The sequence below is a fragment of the Scatophagus argus genome, chromosome 16 (genome assembly GCF_020382885.2).
Source record: "Scatophagus argus isolate fScaArg1 chromosome 16, fScaArg1.pri, whole genome shotgun sequence".
Lineage (NCBI taxonomy): Eukaryota > Metazoa > Chordata > Actinopteri > Scatophagidae > Scatophagus > Scatophagus argus.
The window spans coordinates 8,832,309-8,846,982 of NC_058508.1; the positions used below are offsets into that span (position 1 = coordinate 8,832,309).

The 14,674-nt window shown below is 41.7% G+C and overlaps 1 protein-coding gene across 5 annotated transcripts in view; it reads right to left on the minus strand.

Annotated features, from left to right (window-relative positions):
• Positions 1–14,674, minus strand: part of grin2aa (glutamate receptor, ionotropic, N-methyl D-aspartate 2A, a) — a 136,467-nt gene that overhangs the window by 16,151 nt on the left and 105,642 nt on the right. For all 5 annotated transcript variants that reach the window (XM_046415933.1, XM_046415929.1, XM_046415930.1 and 2 more), the window contains 7 exons: positions 14,220–14,391; positions 12,949–13,102; positions 11,875–12,000; positions 11,494–11,723; positions 6,811–6,971; positions 1,772–1,861; positions 921–1,018 (listed from right to left, as the gene is read on the minus strand). In XM_046415933.1, coding sequence (XP_046271889.1) covers positions 921–1,018; positions 1,772–1,861; positions 6,811–6,971; positions 11,494–11,723; positions 11,875–12,000; positions 12,949–13,102; positions 14,220–14,391 — 1,031 coding nt within the window. The remainder of the gene's footprint in view (positions 1–920; positions 1,019–1,771; positions 1,862–6,810; positions 6,972–11,493; positions 11,724–11,874; positions 12,001–12,948; positions 13,103–14,219; positions 14,392–14,674) is intronic.

Consider the following 14,674-nt stretch of genomic DNA (forward strand, 5'->3'; position numbering starts at 1 on the left):
GTTCTCTGTCTCTCTGTCACACACTCTGTTTGCAGTTCATTTATCTCTTTTTACCTCATCATCTTTCACGGCTCCTTCTCTTTTCAACTTTCTATTTCCCTTCACGACTTTTATCTGTCTCTCTCTTTTTAAAGGAATAATGAGTAGAATAACAGATTTTAAACATTCTCAGTGAATATCTGCACTGAAAGACTCAAAATAAAAATCTGCAACAATTAAACGACTCAAGGGGGTTAATGGTATGGAGGAGAAAACAAACAATAGCAAAAACACAGAGTATAATTGTTGTCAAAAATCACCAAGCTATGTGCTCTGGACTGTAGCCTGCATGCTCTGCAGTCCTGATAAGATTCAGTTAGAGTGGATTATTATGACACCATTGTTCACTTAATCAACTGCAGTGCACTTAATGTGAGTGGCTGTGAAAACTTGCATCAGCAAAATGCTTTCGATGTAAAATGTAAATGAATCTGTCACTAAAAGCTCGAGCTGTCTTGCTTTCCCTCTGTTTTGCGGTAGGAAATTGTTTATGTAAGAACTTCTGAGGCTACTGTAATAAAGGAATGTGGTGATTCAGATACACACACACACACACACAGATCTGGTGCCGCAGAGAGGAATATATTAGAATAACTTACACACTGTGCCCTCTGTTTAGAGCAGAGCTTTTGTGTCCAGAATAACATCAAAGGACTATTTATACTTCACTGCTTTCCCTTTGTGCTGTCAGCAGACAAGGCAGTAGGGATGTGTGTGTGTGGGTGTGGGTGCATGTGTGTGTGTGCATGTCTGTGTGCGTCTGTATATGTGCATGAACTAGAGCGCTGGCAATAAACAATGTAACCTCTTGCCATCATGGATAGCGTCATGCACTTTTATTGAAACTTTATACTAGCACGCTGTGAGAGTGTGTTTCTCACCATCTCCGATGATGGCCAGGATGGCCAGATCCACCTGTCGTTTCCAGTAGGAGCCTTTCTGCAGGGCAATGCCATAACCAGTGGTAGCAAAGATGTACCTGGGCACAAGGACATACAAACACAAACACACAGACACACACATATTCAACCCTTTAAACAAATCTTCTCACCTTTACTTACAGATAGTACATTGAAACACTCTTAGTTAAAGAGAATTCTTCTTAAGTAGATCTTAGTGAGGGAGGACAAAAGCCAAGACCAATCTGAGGCTTCCACAACCTGTGTTAGACAAATGAAGTATATATCTTACAAAGCTGGTTATATTTTGGCACAACATTCCCTCTGTGTCACAGCAGCAGAACACTGTGCAATTTTATCCTAAAATCATGTGACTTTGGAAGATGACAACTTGATTTATCAGACTTAAACCGACGAGGCTTCTCATTATCTTCAGCTGATGTATAGAAGTCAATTTTACACAGATTGCAGATCGTGGATTTTGTCCCCCACCCATGACACTGCAGCCAGTACAGAGAAGAGGAGCGACTGACCAACAAATGACCAGAAAATGATCAGTACTTTCAATGTACATATGAGCATGTGAGTGTTTTAAGACAGACAGACAAAATAAAATTACTATCCCTAAAGTAATCTTTCTTTTTTCATGCAGCTCTTTATTGCTGCCCATTCTTTCTCAAAATGTAATGAAGATGATATCATGTCTTATTAAATCCCATTTTTAACAGTAAATTGATTAAATCTAATAACTTAATTAATTTACTGCTCTGGATCAGACCAAGATGTGATTCCACACGATAAGTGCCTTTTTAAAGACTTAAAGCTTTAGTTACCCGCTGCCAATGGTCACCAGCTTACATCCCTCATCTCTGCCGGCCATGTAGTTCAACACTGCAGCATCATAGATGAAGGCGTCCAGTTTACTGCATATGAAAAAGTACAGAAGAAAACAGATAAAGAACAAAGACAATGAAGAGGGGCTTTCACTTTCCTTTAAACAGAGTGAGTGAAGAAGAGAGAGAGCAGAAGAGGGGGCTTATTGTTCAGAATGTGTTGTTTGTGGATCAATTCTAAAGTGTTAAATCATCTCCAATAGGACCACAATCCAAGCGTAACCAAACACGCACAGAGGACACAGTGAGGAGTGGCTGCGGTTCAATACAGCACGCTTCACTGGTGATAGGACCTTGGAGGCATATGGACGACCTAAACAAACTTGAGACAGACATAAACATTTACACTGTCTATCTCTCTCACCGTCCCTCTCCACACACACACACACACACACACACACACACACACACACACACACACACACACACACACACACAAATGTTGCAAAGTGGAACGTACAAATGAAAATATCCCAGACTCAGACTGACATTTTCACTGTAACTGATGCCATCACTTACTGCTGCTGTCTGTACATACACCCCCCCAACTCTCTCTCTCTCTCTCACACACACACACACACACACGCGCGAACACACACACACACACACACGCGAACACACAGAGAGCCCTGCTAATAGTGCGGTGACTGTCTGGCATTTGCTGAATGTCAGATCCAACCCTCTAACGGAGGCTCACAGCCGATAGTTCAGCTGTGTAATTAGCTTAACCCAGCACTGGCTCCATCCACACACCGACTGCGTGTCCAAACATGTCGGAAACCAGGCACGCGTGTGTGTGTGTACACTTCAGAATACGTGCGACTGTGCACACGTGGCTGTGTGCTGGTGCATGTCTGTGAGCACGGATTTGTCCAGACACAGTGTGCCAAAACAGGCTCTAATGGCTTGAACAGAGATTCAACCATCACGATTCGTCACACCTTTACTGGGGTGAATAAAATGCAGCACCACAAATTTTCTTGCCACTTTTCATCCATACCTTTGAATGTAACATTTAACACAGCACCCAATTGGTGTGACTTAAAATCTCATTTTACACCACTACAGGGAAACTCTTCAGTTCAGTGAAATACTCTGGACCCCAGATACATTTTTTAATGTATTTCAGCACACTGTATCCAATCCTAATCTAAAATGACTTCACAAACTCACAAAGGTTTTCATGGTATAGACACTTTTTAAAAGTTCACCATGGCACTGAATGTGTGAAATCATGCTAAAATAGTGGTAATAGTATTCTAAAATTAAGAATACTCGGCACAGCACAAAAAATAAGTTTTTAAGAGTAGCTAATTAGCACAAACATTTTAAAAATGAATTGTTTTCAGGAAAAGAAACATGTCAAATAGCTGGTGTTTCTGGTGTTTCTTTTAACTGTGAGCACAGTATTTCGCCTGCTTATGGCGACTTGACAGGAAGACAATAGGAGAGCTGGGGGGGGGGGGGGGGCAGACTCAAAAGGACCAGCAAGAGTCTAAATATAAAACATAAGCAAATCTGTACTTTGTAAAGTGTGCAAAAGTAAATTCAGCAGAGGCATCTAAATATCTGTAAACATCTGGCATGCACAATCCTTCTGAAGTACCACATCAAAACACAGCTTTCACGCTGCTTTCAGTTATTACGCCTATTTCTGCTTTCATTCAAATACAGATAGAAAAATAATTTTGCAACACCAACAAATACAAATACCGGGCTCTCTGCACAGCCTTAGTCTCAGAGCAGACCATCTCAGGTCTAGACTTCAGTTTCAATGAAAACGTGAGAGGCTGTCTTCAGACTGACAACACAGCCGTGTCATTAAAACTCAAGGGGCTGTGCATTGGTGTAGCTGCTGGTTAGCAGAGAGAAACTGAAATGTAAACAGTTCAGGTTGAGGGCAGACACACTCTGCATGAGGAATATCTGAAAACTCTGAGATGTTAACACAATAGTAATAACTCCTCCTTTCCTCTCTAACCATATTTGTATGTTAGAAGGGGAATTAGCACAGCTCCATATGGTTTATGATACAGCATAGTCTACCTGTAGTGTGCTTTTAAATGTATGCACATGTATGTTTTTCAGTTTTTTGGCAGAGCTCTTTGCTCTTTGCAAGATCCCTGCTATGGAACACAGTGATCTCTTGTGTCAGTTTGGGCGCCAAGGCCTGTTAGCATCATGCAATACTTTTTGCAACAGATCCAAAGACAACAGTTTAACGTTGTTAAAATGATTCAGAAATATTTCCCAGTCACATACAATAAAAAAAGGACATAAAAAATCCAAATTGCTACTCCTACTGTACTTAATTTTGGTCCTGAAATGTGATGAAATCAGTTCAACCCCCCCACACATACTTTTGGTCTGTAACAGATTTTGCGTGTAAAGCCTGTCAGCATTATGTGTGATCTGAGCTAATCCAGCCATCGAGCCTCAAACATCTGAATGCTGCAGTGTTGCTCATCGGCTAATACCACGAAATAGAATTATCAATGAGGGTATTACTGACTGCACACACCTGCAGCTAGCTGTGTGTGCACACATACACATGAGCGCATGTGTGTCCTTTCAATCTAAGCATTTGGCTTGTATACTTGTAGTAGTATTGTAGTTTGCTGGGTTATGTGTGTGTGTTTACCACTGTATGTGTGTGCTTCATGTTAACACAACAAGACAGGTGAGAGTGACTGAGAGCATTAACAATACTGAGGTGGTTAGAGCTGTCTTTACATGTTCACATCCAGTTTACTTATGACTTATGGATGAGAGAGAATAAACTGAAAGACATAACTGCAGAAAAATCATGAATCATGAATTACACCCACATGTTGTTGAGTGTATACACCGCCCCCCATCCCTCTCCATGAGGCAGCCTGTCCTTCCAGCTGATTGGATCCCACCCCACAGCTATTAACCAATGAGAAATAACTTGTATTACCTTGTCACCCTTTTGTCCTTTACCTCAGGTTCTTTCCACCATTTTCCTCTCTTTTTTCCTGCCATCTCTCCACTCCTTGACGTTCTATTCCCCGTTTCCTTTCCTTTCACCTTCCTCCATCTTGCTTCGGATTTTCCTCTATACTCTTGCCTTCAATTTCCCCTTCTTTCCTTTCTCTGTTGCCCTCCATTTCTTATTCCATTACCATGGAAAGGGTCTGTTGGCCCTTTCCTCCTTCCCTGCACCCTTCCTTCATTTCCCCCAATCAGGTACTTTTGCCCTTGGACTCCTACCCCTGCCATCTTCCTCGTTTTTCCGTGTGATTATTTGATGAGTCCCCTGGTGCCTCTCCTCCTTCCTTTTCTTTTCTCTGTCTTTTGACCTCCACCTTTCTATCCATCCAACAATCTCAAATTGGTCCACACTTTCAGTGTCCTTGGTTCGCTTTATGATTAGCCCCTCTCCCTCTCTTACACCTTCACACATGCTGGATGACAAGATATTTGAGAGAGCACAAAACAAATTCTGAGTGCTACCTAATCTGCAAGTCACATCAGATGTCAAGGTCACGTCTTTTTCAAAGTTAATGTTTTCGAACACTACACACACACCAGGCTTTTTAGATTTCTGAGGGCAGAAGCGAACCTCATCACCTCTGTCAAGGAGGTCATGTTTTCAGTCTGGTTTGTTGGTTTGTATGTCAGAAGGATTATAGCATGATTTTTATTTTTAACAAGATAAAAGAGTGTATCATGAGCCAAGGAATAACCCATTACATTTGAGAGCAGATCTGAAAGAGTGGGCAGACACAGAAAATTATTTTTCACTTTCACAAGAAAGCAGCGGCAAAGAAAAAAGAAACTATTTTGATTGTTTCATTGAGGTTACGTTCTAAAGCAAAGATTAACATGACCACACATCTGTACAATGCACGATGCTGCATTCGCTGTGAATTCAGATGAAAAGCACATAAAAGAGACACACGCAGTCCTGGAGCTCTTTACACATTCATGACACAGATCAGATCAGAGGAGAGAGTTGAAGACAGCCATGTAACCTGGTTGCTACATTTTTAGCCTATAGTCCAACCTCACATCCTGCCCTCTGTCATTGGGTAGGGGCCACAAGCCCACTACCCAAAGGCTGATGGCCAAAAATGTCACCAACAATGTAAAATAAAAAGAAGGAGGAAGTATGGGCATGCGGGTGGTCTCTGCAGATACTGTTGCAAGCTTTGAGTGGGTCATAAATGATGGTTGAGAGGTAATGCCACCATTTGCAACCACATTTTGACACAATTTGCTTAATTTTAGTGGTTGCCTTTGCATATCTGTATGCCACAGAAAAGTCAATTATTGTCCTTGTCGCTCGTGAAGTGTACTTCTAGTTCATAAATGTTTTTTTCCTTATAATTGTTCTAATAGCTTTCTCCTTTCAGAAAATCACACTAGAAACAGAAGTTAACATGAAGCTTCATACTCTGCCAGAGAGGTTTAAAAACTAAATCATGAGCCAACCAAACAGAGTTTATTCATTTGGTCTTGATATCCTCGTGTTTGTTGTGATTCTAAGATAATACAGATAGCAAATCAAAATATACTAAAGATATTTCTCTCTGTCTCCCCTCTCTTCCCTCAGTTTGACCCTGTGCCCACGGGGCCCGGACTGTCAGGAGTGAGCATGAGGAGCTTCCATCATTACGAATGTGAGAATCCCTCTTGCTGGATCAAATGCGGTTACACAATTCCACTTGCATCAGATCATCTGTTACGCTCCCTTACACACAAATCTGATTGCACTCTCAAAGGTTGACCTCCAGACTGAGTCGCGCTGGAATTACTCTTGAACTCTCTCCAATCCTTTGTCGTCAATATACCCCCATAACACACCACCACCGCTCCCACTACATCACTAAAAGTAGCCCTAGCTGTGACACACACACACAAACACACACACACACATGCACACACACAAATAGAGAGGGTGACAAGTGAATATTTTGCATTAGCGAAATAGTATTTGATCACAGATCACTTACCCCGTTTTGAGGCTAACAAGTGCGTCCTGGACACCAGTTTGATGATATTTCACCATGTACTGGTGCATGGCAGGGTAGTTCTTCCTAATGTTCCTCTCTGTGGATCCGTTTGGAACCGTCCCAAAACGGAAGGGAGGTGAGTATGCGTACGGGTTCTGAAACTGAAGAAGACAAGAAAGAGGAACGAGAGAGATGAAACAGGCAGAGAAGAAAAAGAGAAGGAACAGCAAAGAGCAAAGAAAACGTAAGCACGGAGAGAAGCTGTGAGTGACAAAACGTGTGTAGGTGTGTGGGTGTGTGGTTGTGTGCAAATTCCCTCAGTTCAATAATGGGACGCTAAAGTCCAATCCTAACAACAATTAGCGAAATCTTACTGCTTTATCTCTCAGATTTTCAGTTCTGTAATCATATTTCTGTTCTTCTGCTCTCAGCCTACACAAGTCTTTCTAAACTCCCCTCCTTTTCCTCTCTCCCCAGATCTATAAATTGTTTATTTATCAGATTTATTTGTAAGAGACTAAGATCATATTATCTCACCCTTGCTCTGAGTGCGTTCCTTGTCTCCCCAACCTTGCCTCGGGTATAATCTGGTCAGTGTACAGGGCAAGGATTTTGTGGATGAGTTCTTGGCCCTGTGGTAACAACCTGCTCTCAACACAATATGCCCACAGTGCCAGAAGCACATGATCCCTATCAATTAGAAGTGTATATTATGAGCTCCACAACAACAAGTGAGTGCATGAGTACAGTACTAAAGAGTAGTTTCACTGCATATCATTTAACAGTTCTGTAAAATAGTATTCTGTAAACATTCTATTTTCACATATCTACATGTCTGTTTTGCTCCACATATTCATACAACACAGAAGTGACATGACTGTCAGGCAGCGTATGATAGATTTTATTTGCATATCATTAGCATTGGTGTTCTGTTCAGTGTCTGTTAAACAACTGTAAAAATTCATCTGTGTGTTTGAATGCCAGAGCTGAATTGTTTATGTAAACTAGTTCCATCTACATAATACATACTATGTAAATATTAACAGATAAGCATACTGTGTATCTGCCGGCACACATCTGCCTGCATCTCTATTGTGTAAGCAGGTCAGGGTGAGGGTGCGTTTGATAAGTCAAACCCTGTCGTGCACGTGTGTGCGAGTGCGTGTGTTAGCGATGATGTCACGCAGTGTATGTGTCAGCATCGCAAGCAATAGCCCTCAGGAGACGCTCTCTCCTCACGCAATCCGGCTGTTTCTTTCTCTTTTCCCCTCATCTTTCCCTCCTTTGTGGCTCTTGGTGGAGCAGAAGCTTTAAGGTCAGAAGAGGGCACGTATGACAAGAGGGGGGGTGTGGGGTGCGTGAGGTTTGCAGGTCCAAATCTCCAGGCCGACTGGGGAAATGCCGAATGGGAAAGCGCTCTCCTCTTGGTGGGTAATTACCAGTGAAGGGCTTTTGAGATCTGCACCAGCTGCTACTAATGAATGCTTGATGCAGAGATGATGAGAAAATGAAAGAGCAGAGGCAGAGGAGGATCTCTGTTTCACACAGGTGGAGATAAGAGGACTCACTGCCCTGCTACAGTACATGGCCATAAGGCAACAGCAATGCACTCTCACAAAATTACAAAGCAGATATTGAGATTCTGTTCACAGATGACTGAAATAAGTTTAACCTTTTTTTTATTGACATCCTGTTTTTGTTATGTGAGGACAAGAGATGTTTTTACATTCTTAATACAGTAATCCATTATATTAAATCGATAATCTTAATATATATTAAACATATGTACACACAAACAGATTTAAGTTAATCAGTCTGTGAAAGCCTTTGTGGTTGTCAATGACCCCCACTTTAATGCTTTCATGTCTTTACCTCAGCACCGGTCCAACTGTCTGTCGCTCGTTTTGTCCCATATCTCTTTTACTGCTGCTCTTCCTCCTTTGTTCTGCTCGTCTCCTGTTCCCCTCTCTATCTCCTTATTATGCAAGTTCTGCCGTTATATAAGCAAAGGACTCCCTTTTGGACAAGTGCACGTGTGTGTGTCCTGGGGTCCCTAGATTCGAGACTTCGATGCTGATCCGGTGTGCTGATCCGTCTCCCTTGCATGCCACTCAGTTTTTTGACCACTGTATCTGTCTTAAACATGGGAATTCTCAAGATCACTGTATGTGTGTGTGTGTGTTTTATTAGTACTCTGTTGTGGCAATACTGCACCCTTTACAGTTGGATGTAAGAAGTTTGTTCCTGATCTGTTTTCTGCCTTTCTTTTGAACTGATGCACGTTCCAAAATCTGGTTACTTCTGGTATTATGTCATCACTTGTTTGCTGAAATTTGAATTTCAGACTGTGTACTAAACACATGCCCTACTATCAGCAGTTGGGAAACCAGAACATCATGTCCTCTTCAGCAAGCAGCGACAAATAAGTCAGCGTTGTCAAGGAAAATCCCTGCTGGTTGGTCAAAAACACCATTTGTGAGGTCACAGAGACCTTTGATCAACTGATTCTTATCAGTTCATCCTTGACTCCAACAAAGTCCAGGTTGAGACAAATATGACATGAGAGACAAATGTCTCAGCTTTGTCAGTTTTATAAGCATGGTAAAACAAGTGTTTAAGTTATCAAACCTGTATCACTTCAGATAACAATAGATCTGCCTAAAACGAGTGTGTAGTGTGTGTTCTGACTCTCCAGTCAAGACTAAAACCATTGTGACACATAAGATTTTCCTCTGAATGGCCCATGCAGTTTATGTATCATGTTAGCATAGCTACATATTTACCAACAATTTGATTTTTTTGTACATCTGCACAGGTGGCACGTGATGCTGTTGTGTTTCTACTGGTAAGTCGTTGATGCAAAGTATTTGAATTTGTTGGTCTCCATTTTTTGTTTGCACTGGCAACGTCCATAATTCAACTACACTGAAGAACACACCGCATCTCACTCTCTCCTACAGTGGCCCAAACACAAAAAAGCCCTCTCAGGAGCCAGTGTCTGGCTTGCTTCTTCTGGCCCCATCAAGCACAGGGGCAACAACCACTGTAACACAGTATTCTTAAGATATTGATGAGCTTAGATAGTCTGAAGCTTCTCTGCTATGACTTTGTTGTACAGTATTTCCACTTTAAGGAAATTTTACCAGCAAAATGTCAGTGGGCAGCTCTCTCCATCATTTTGCTGGTCACAGGTAAGTCAGTGTTTGGCCTCACTCAGCATATCTGCCTGAATGGCCATTTATCCTTTTTCTCTGGTACCTTTCTTTCCTGACCCTCTCTGTCTTTCCATATCTCTTTAACTTTCTCGCTCCTCCTGCCATTCCTTTCTCCCTACCTCAGCTGTCAGCCTGGCCCATATCTGTCCGCCTGTTGTCTTGTACCATCTTGTGCGTCTTGGCCTCTCGCTATTCCTCAGTCGCCCTCCTGCCAGTTGCTTTAGCCCTTATTCATTCCCTCCCCCCTTCTCTCCTTCTGCCTGTTGTCAAAACTCTCTACATCAGTCTCAAATGCTTTCTCTTTGGAAGCATCTCCTCATACATCTATCTCTCTCTCTCCTCAGGAACTCTCTAACCTTTTGTCTTGTTTTTCTTTTCTATTTAGCTTGACCTTTTCCTTTCATCTTTCACTATATATCACTTTACTTATCGTCCATTTCAGTGCATATGATCATGATTGTTCCTGTGAACAATCATTCCTGTTAATCTAAATATTGTACATACAACAGAAAACCATGCTGAAGCTCTGAAGCACAGTTTCTATTTGACAGCTTTAACGGGCCATGAATTAAGGCTAATTCCAGCAGGAGAACCACATTTTGCAAGTATTTCAAACCAGGAAATGTGGTGTTTGGAATGTTCACCTTAAATGAAAAATTCACAGCGTACATATCCACTCTGAATGGTTTGAACATTTATGTCCAAATCCAACTGTAAATGTCTACATCTTGGATCCAAATATCAAATGAATTCCTTGTTTCCAATGGATTTTAATGGATTTTCTGCTCTTTCATACTATGCCAGATGCTACCAGCAAGTAATTGCTTGCAGTGAGCACTTGACTTGATTAAATGTCAGATATTAACTACTGTCATGCATATACAGCAATTTCTCTACATTTACACTACTAATTACCTCTGCAGCAAGTGCATACTTCATTTCTAAAATGGCCACTAAAACACTAGACTTATTTTAAGGTTGCATTTATGGCTGTAAAACTTGGAAGTTTGAGCCTGTAAGGAGCATGTAAAGGTTAACGGATTCCTCTACCATAAAACTCTAGGGTGACTAGACCTTTAACTCGAAAGGTAATTGGAATAGATTTCCCAAAAATAGGCATTAAGTGTGTATGAGCCAATCTTATTATTTTGCATCTCCTCTGGATTTTGTTTATTGTGTTTTGTCTGTTTTTTGGTGAATGAATTAAACTCACAATACAAGTGTAAGTTGGTGAAGACAGAGTCTACAAAAAGGCAATTACACTGAACAAAAGGCAAAAAGCCAACCAGACGAACTGATAAAGAAAACACCTCCAAGGGCTCATATCTGTGCTGAATTATTTACACAATATTATATGTATTATTATCACAATAGTTTTTTTACTATCATAGTTATTGTCAGTGCCGGTATATCGCACAATTCCAAGTGCTAAAACAACAAACTACCTCTCCCATTTGCTGTCCATTACCTTGTTGTCGGAGAGACCGGTGACTTGGTCAACAAACTCCTCCTGGATCATGAAGGCAGCCAGGTTGGCAGTGTAGGAGGCCAGGAAGATGACAGCGAAGAAGGCCCACACGGACACTATGAACTTACTGGTGGTTCCTTTTGGGTTTTGTACCGGCACAGAGTTATTGAAGACCAGGCCCCAGAGCAGCCAAACAGCCTTGCCCATGGTGAAGGAAGGGCCATGAGGGTCTGAAAGAGAGGTGAGACAGATGGTTCAGAGGAAGATGATGACATAACAATTGTACATAAGAACACCGGGATGAGCAATGTTTGCAATGTAAAACTTGCTGAAATAAGCCAAAATATGTCCTGTAGTATGTGTAAACGGGCAAATACTCACCTTTCCCCTGTGCCAGGTTTCTGTTAAATCCAAGAGGACTGATGTACTCAAACATGAAGACAGCCATTGCAGTCACCAGCAGGAGCATAACAAACATCATCACCCACACTGATGCACTGAATGGCTCTGAGAGACAGGAAAAAAGAAAATATAAGAGCACAAAGATCAGATTCAATCTTTACATGTTACACATCATTTTCTGATTCATGCCGACTCACTTTCTTGTTTCTGACTTGCCATGAACTGAATGAATAAATCAATCGTGTATATGTGTGCGCACACACACACAAAGACAGAGGAAAGAACTGCATCAATAACAAGCTGACTCCTGCATGTTCATAGAGCCCCTACATACCACCCACCATACACACACTTGCATATAAGCAGGAACACCATCCTATTTGACAGTGTGAGGAGGCGTACAGTATAGGAAGCCCTGGTGTCAGCACTCCTGTCCTCCCTCTGCGCTCACAACACTACTGCAGAGATTAAACTCTGGTGTAATGTATGGGAGAGCACTGCTGGCACAGGGCCGTGCACTTTGTGTGTTTGTGTGTGTGTGTGTGTGTGTGTGTGTGTGTGTGCGCTGGCAAACAGCCATTCTGGGCTTTTCCTGCTAAGCCCTTATAATTGCCACTTTCACAGCAGTAACTGCATGCTGCATACATGTCGGTGTGTGTACCTGTGTGTGTGTTTCTCTCTTCTCTTTTATGCAGTTTTATTGGCTAGTTGCACTTGCTCCTGCGTGTGTGCGCGTGTTTAAGTGGCCTCATGTACGTGTGCGCAAGAACTTGGATGTCGATGCTGAAGCACCGTGCATCAAATGAACGTGACTGAGCAGTCATAATGTGGATATCCACGGTCACCCGGGTAAAAATCCCACAGTTAAGTCCCTCTCAGGTAAGTATTGACAGCTGTGTAACAGAACTGAATTGTGTTGTCCGCTCGGTGTTTCAGGGAACACACACACACCCAACACAAATATCATTCTACACTCCTACACCACATTCTAGATCTTTCTCTCCGGTTCTCCTGAGTCCAGCAAAAAAGTAACAGTTATTCAGTGATAGTTACCGAGAAAGGCTGACGGGGAGACGGTTCCGTTGCTACGGGAGACCATGACGCTGATCCCGGTTTCCACGAACGGGACGGAGAAATCGATGACCTCAGAACGCTCCTCATTGATCGTCAGAGATCCGACGGCCATGACGGCTTTCTTATAGACCACCTTAGGAGGGCGGAGGAAAGGGAGGAACGTGGGGTTAAAGGGAGGGAGGACAGAAGGATGGCAGAGGAGAGTGAGTGATCACACCTGAAGTGCAAGGCAGTCAAATGCAGCGAGTAATCGATAGATTCTTTAAAAGACACAACCAGCTCCTGAAACTACACTGTGAGTACACTTGTTACAGTGTTTGTGCAGATCTCAGTTCAGAGACTTGCACCGATCAGCTGTACATCCTCAGAAGGAAAATTAATATTAATATTAATGTGATATTAATGAAAATAAATTGAAAAGCTCCCTTGTCTCATTATTTTTTCCACTATGGGTGCAATTAACTTTAACTTTCATGATAACATTCTTAAAACTAAAAACCACAGAATAAAAAACACCTGCCAAATCTGCGTTTTTCTGAGTTTTATTGACTGTACACCAATAAAGTTTTCAGTCTCAGTCAGAACCTTAATTCGGTATAATTAAAATGCAAGCCGGAGTCACTGCTAAATAAGATGAATGCCAGATGAACCTCAGCTCACTGAATAAAGTGTGCTATTAAAAAATATATACACCAATAAAGTTTAAGTCTTAAAATGAACTCTGGGACTTTAAGGACTTTACCTTCAAGTTGAAACTGGTAATTAAAGATATGCAAAGGACTTTTCTGCAGGAGAAGCTAAGATCTGTTTACTTTCTGAGCATTTACAGTCAGTGCCAAAGCCTCGTAGCTGCTTTTCTTTTTCACTCTGTCAAAGTTTTGCAAAGTCGACCCATGAAACTTGTTTTGGAACCTAACGAGCATTAACATCTTGTCATACAAACATCGCCTACTTTCCTCTCAACCTTGGCTTGGATTACTTCTTTTAAATGCACTACAATTTCAAAGTAAAAATGGATCAGTACTCGTACAGGCTGCTTTGCGCTCTTGCTGTACCACGTTCAATTGGTGCGATTAGATTTATCGCTGCAGAACTTGTGCCCATGTGTATATAGGTCATAAAATAATTAAATTATTGATTAATCAGTTGATTACTGAGTGAACGCTGGTCGACAATTGGACAAATCACATACACACACACACACACACACACACACACACACACACACACACAGAGGGGGTTCGTCTTACCTCTCCCACCATCCCATTCCAGACGTTATTGATCTTCTTGCCATGCTTGCCATTGGTTACCAGGTACAGGTCATAGGTGAACTTCACATACTTTGCAATCTTTTTCAGAATGTCGATGCAGAAGCCTTTGCAGCACTTCTTGATGTATGTCCCACCAGCCTCTGTTGTGTTGCTTCAGAAACACAAAGAAACACATCATTAGCTGATGATTTTGAACAGCAGCTGCTTCGAACACTTATCAACCGGAGTGTAGTGTCTGTGCCAGAAAATGAGAGAAATGGCACCAAATGAATGTTTCATACAGTCTGCATTTGATACACACTGAATGTGCTCAGTTGCACACTTTTTGAAGACTGACAATGTTAATGCAGGCGAATGTTTTCTTACTGCCTTTTCTTCCTGAAGACCCATCAAAGATCTTTCTTTGGAGTAAAACAAACAAAACTCAGTATGTT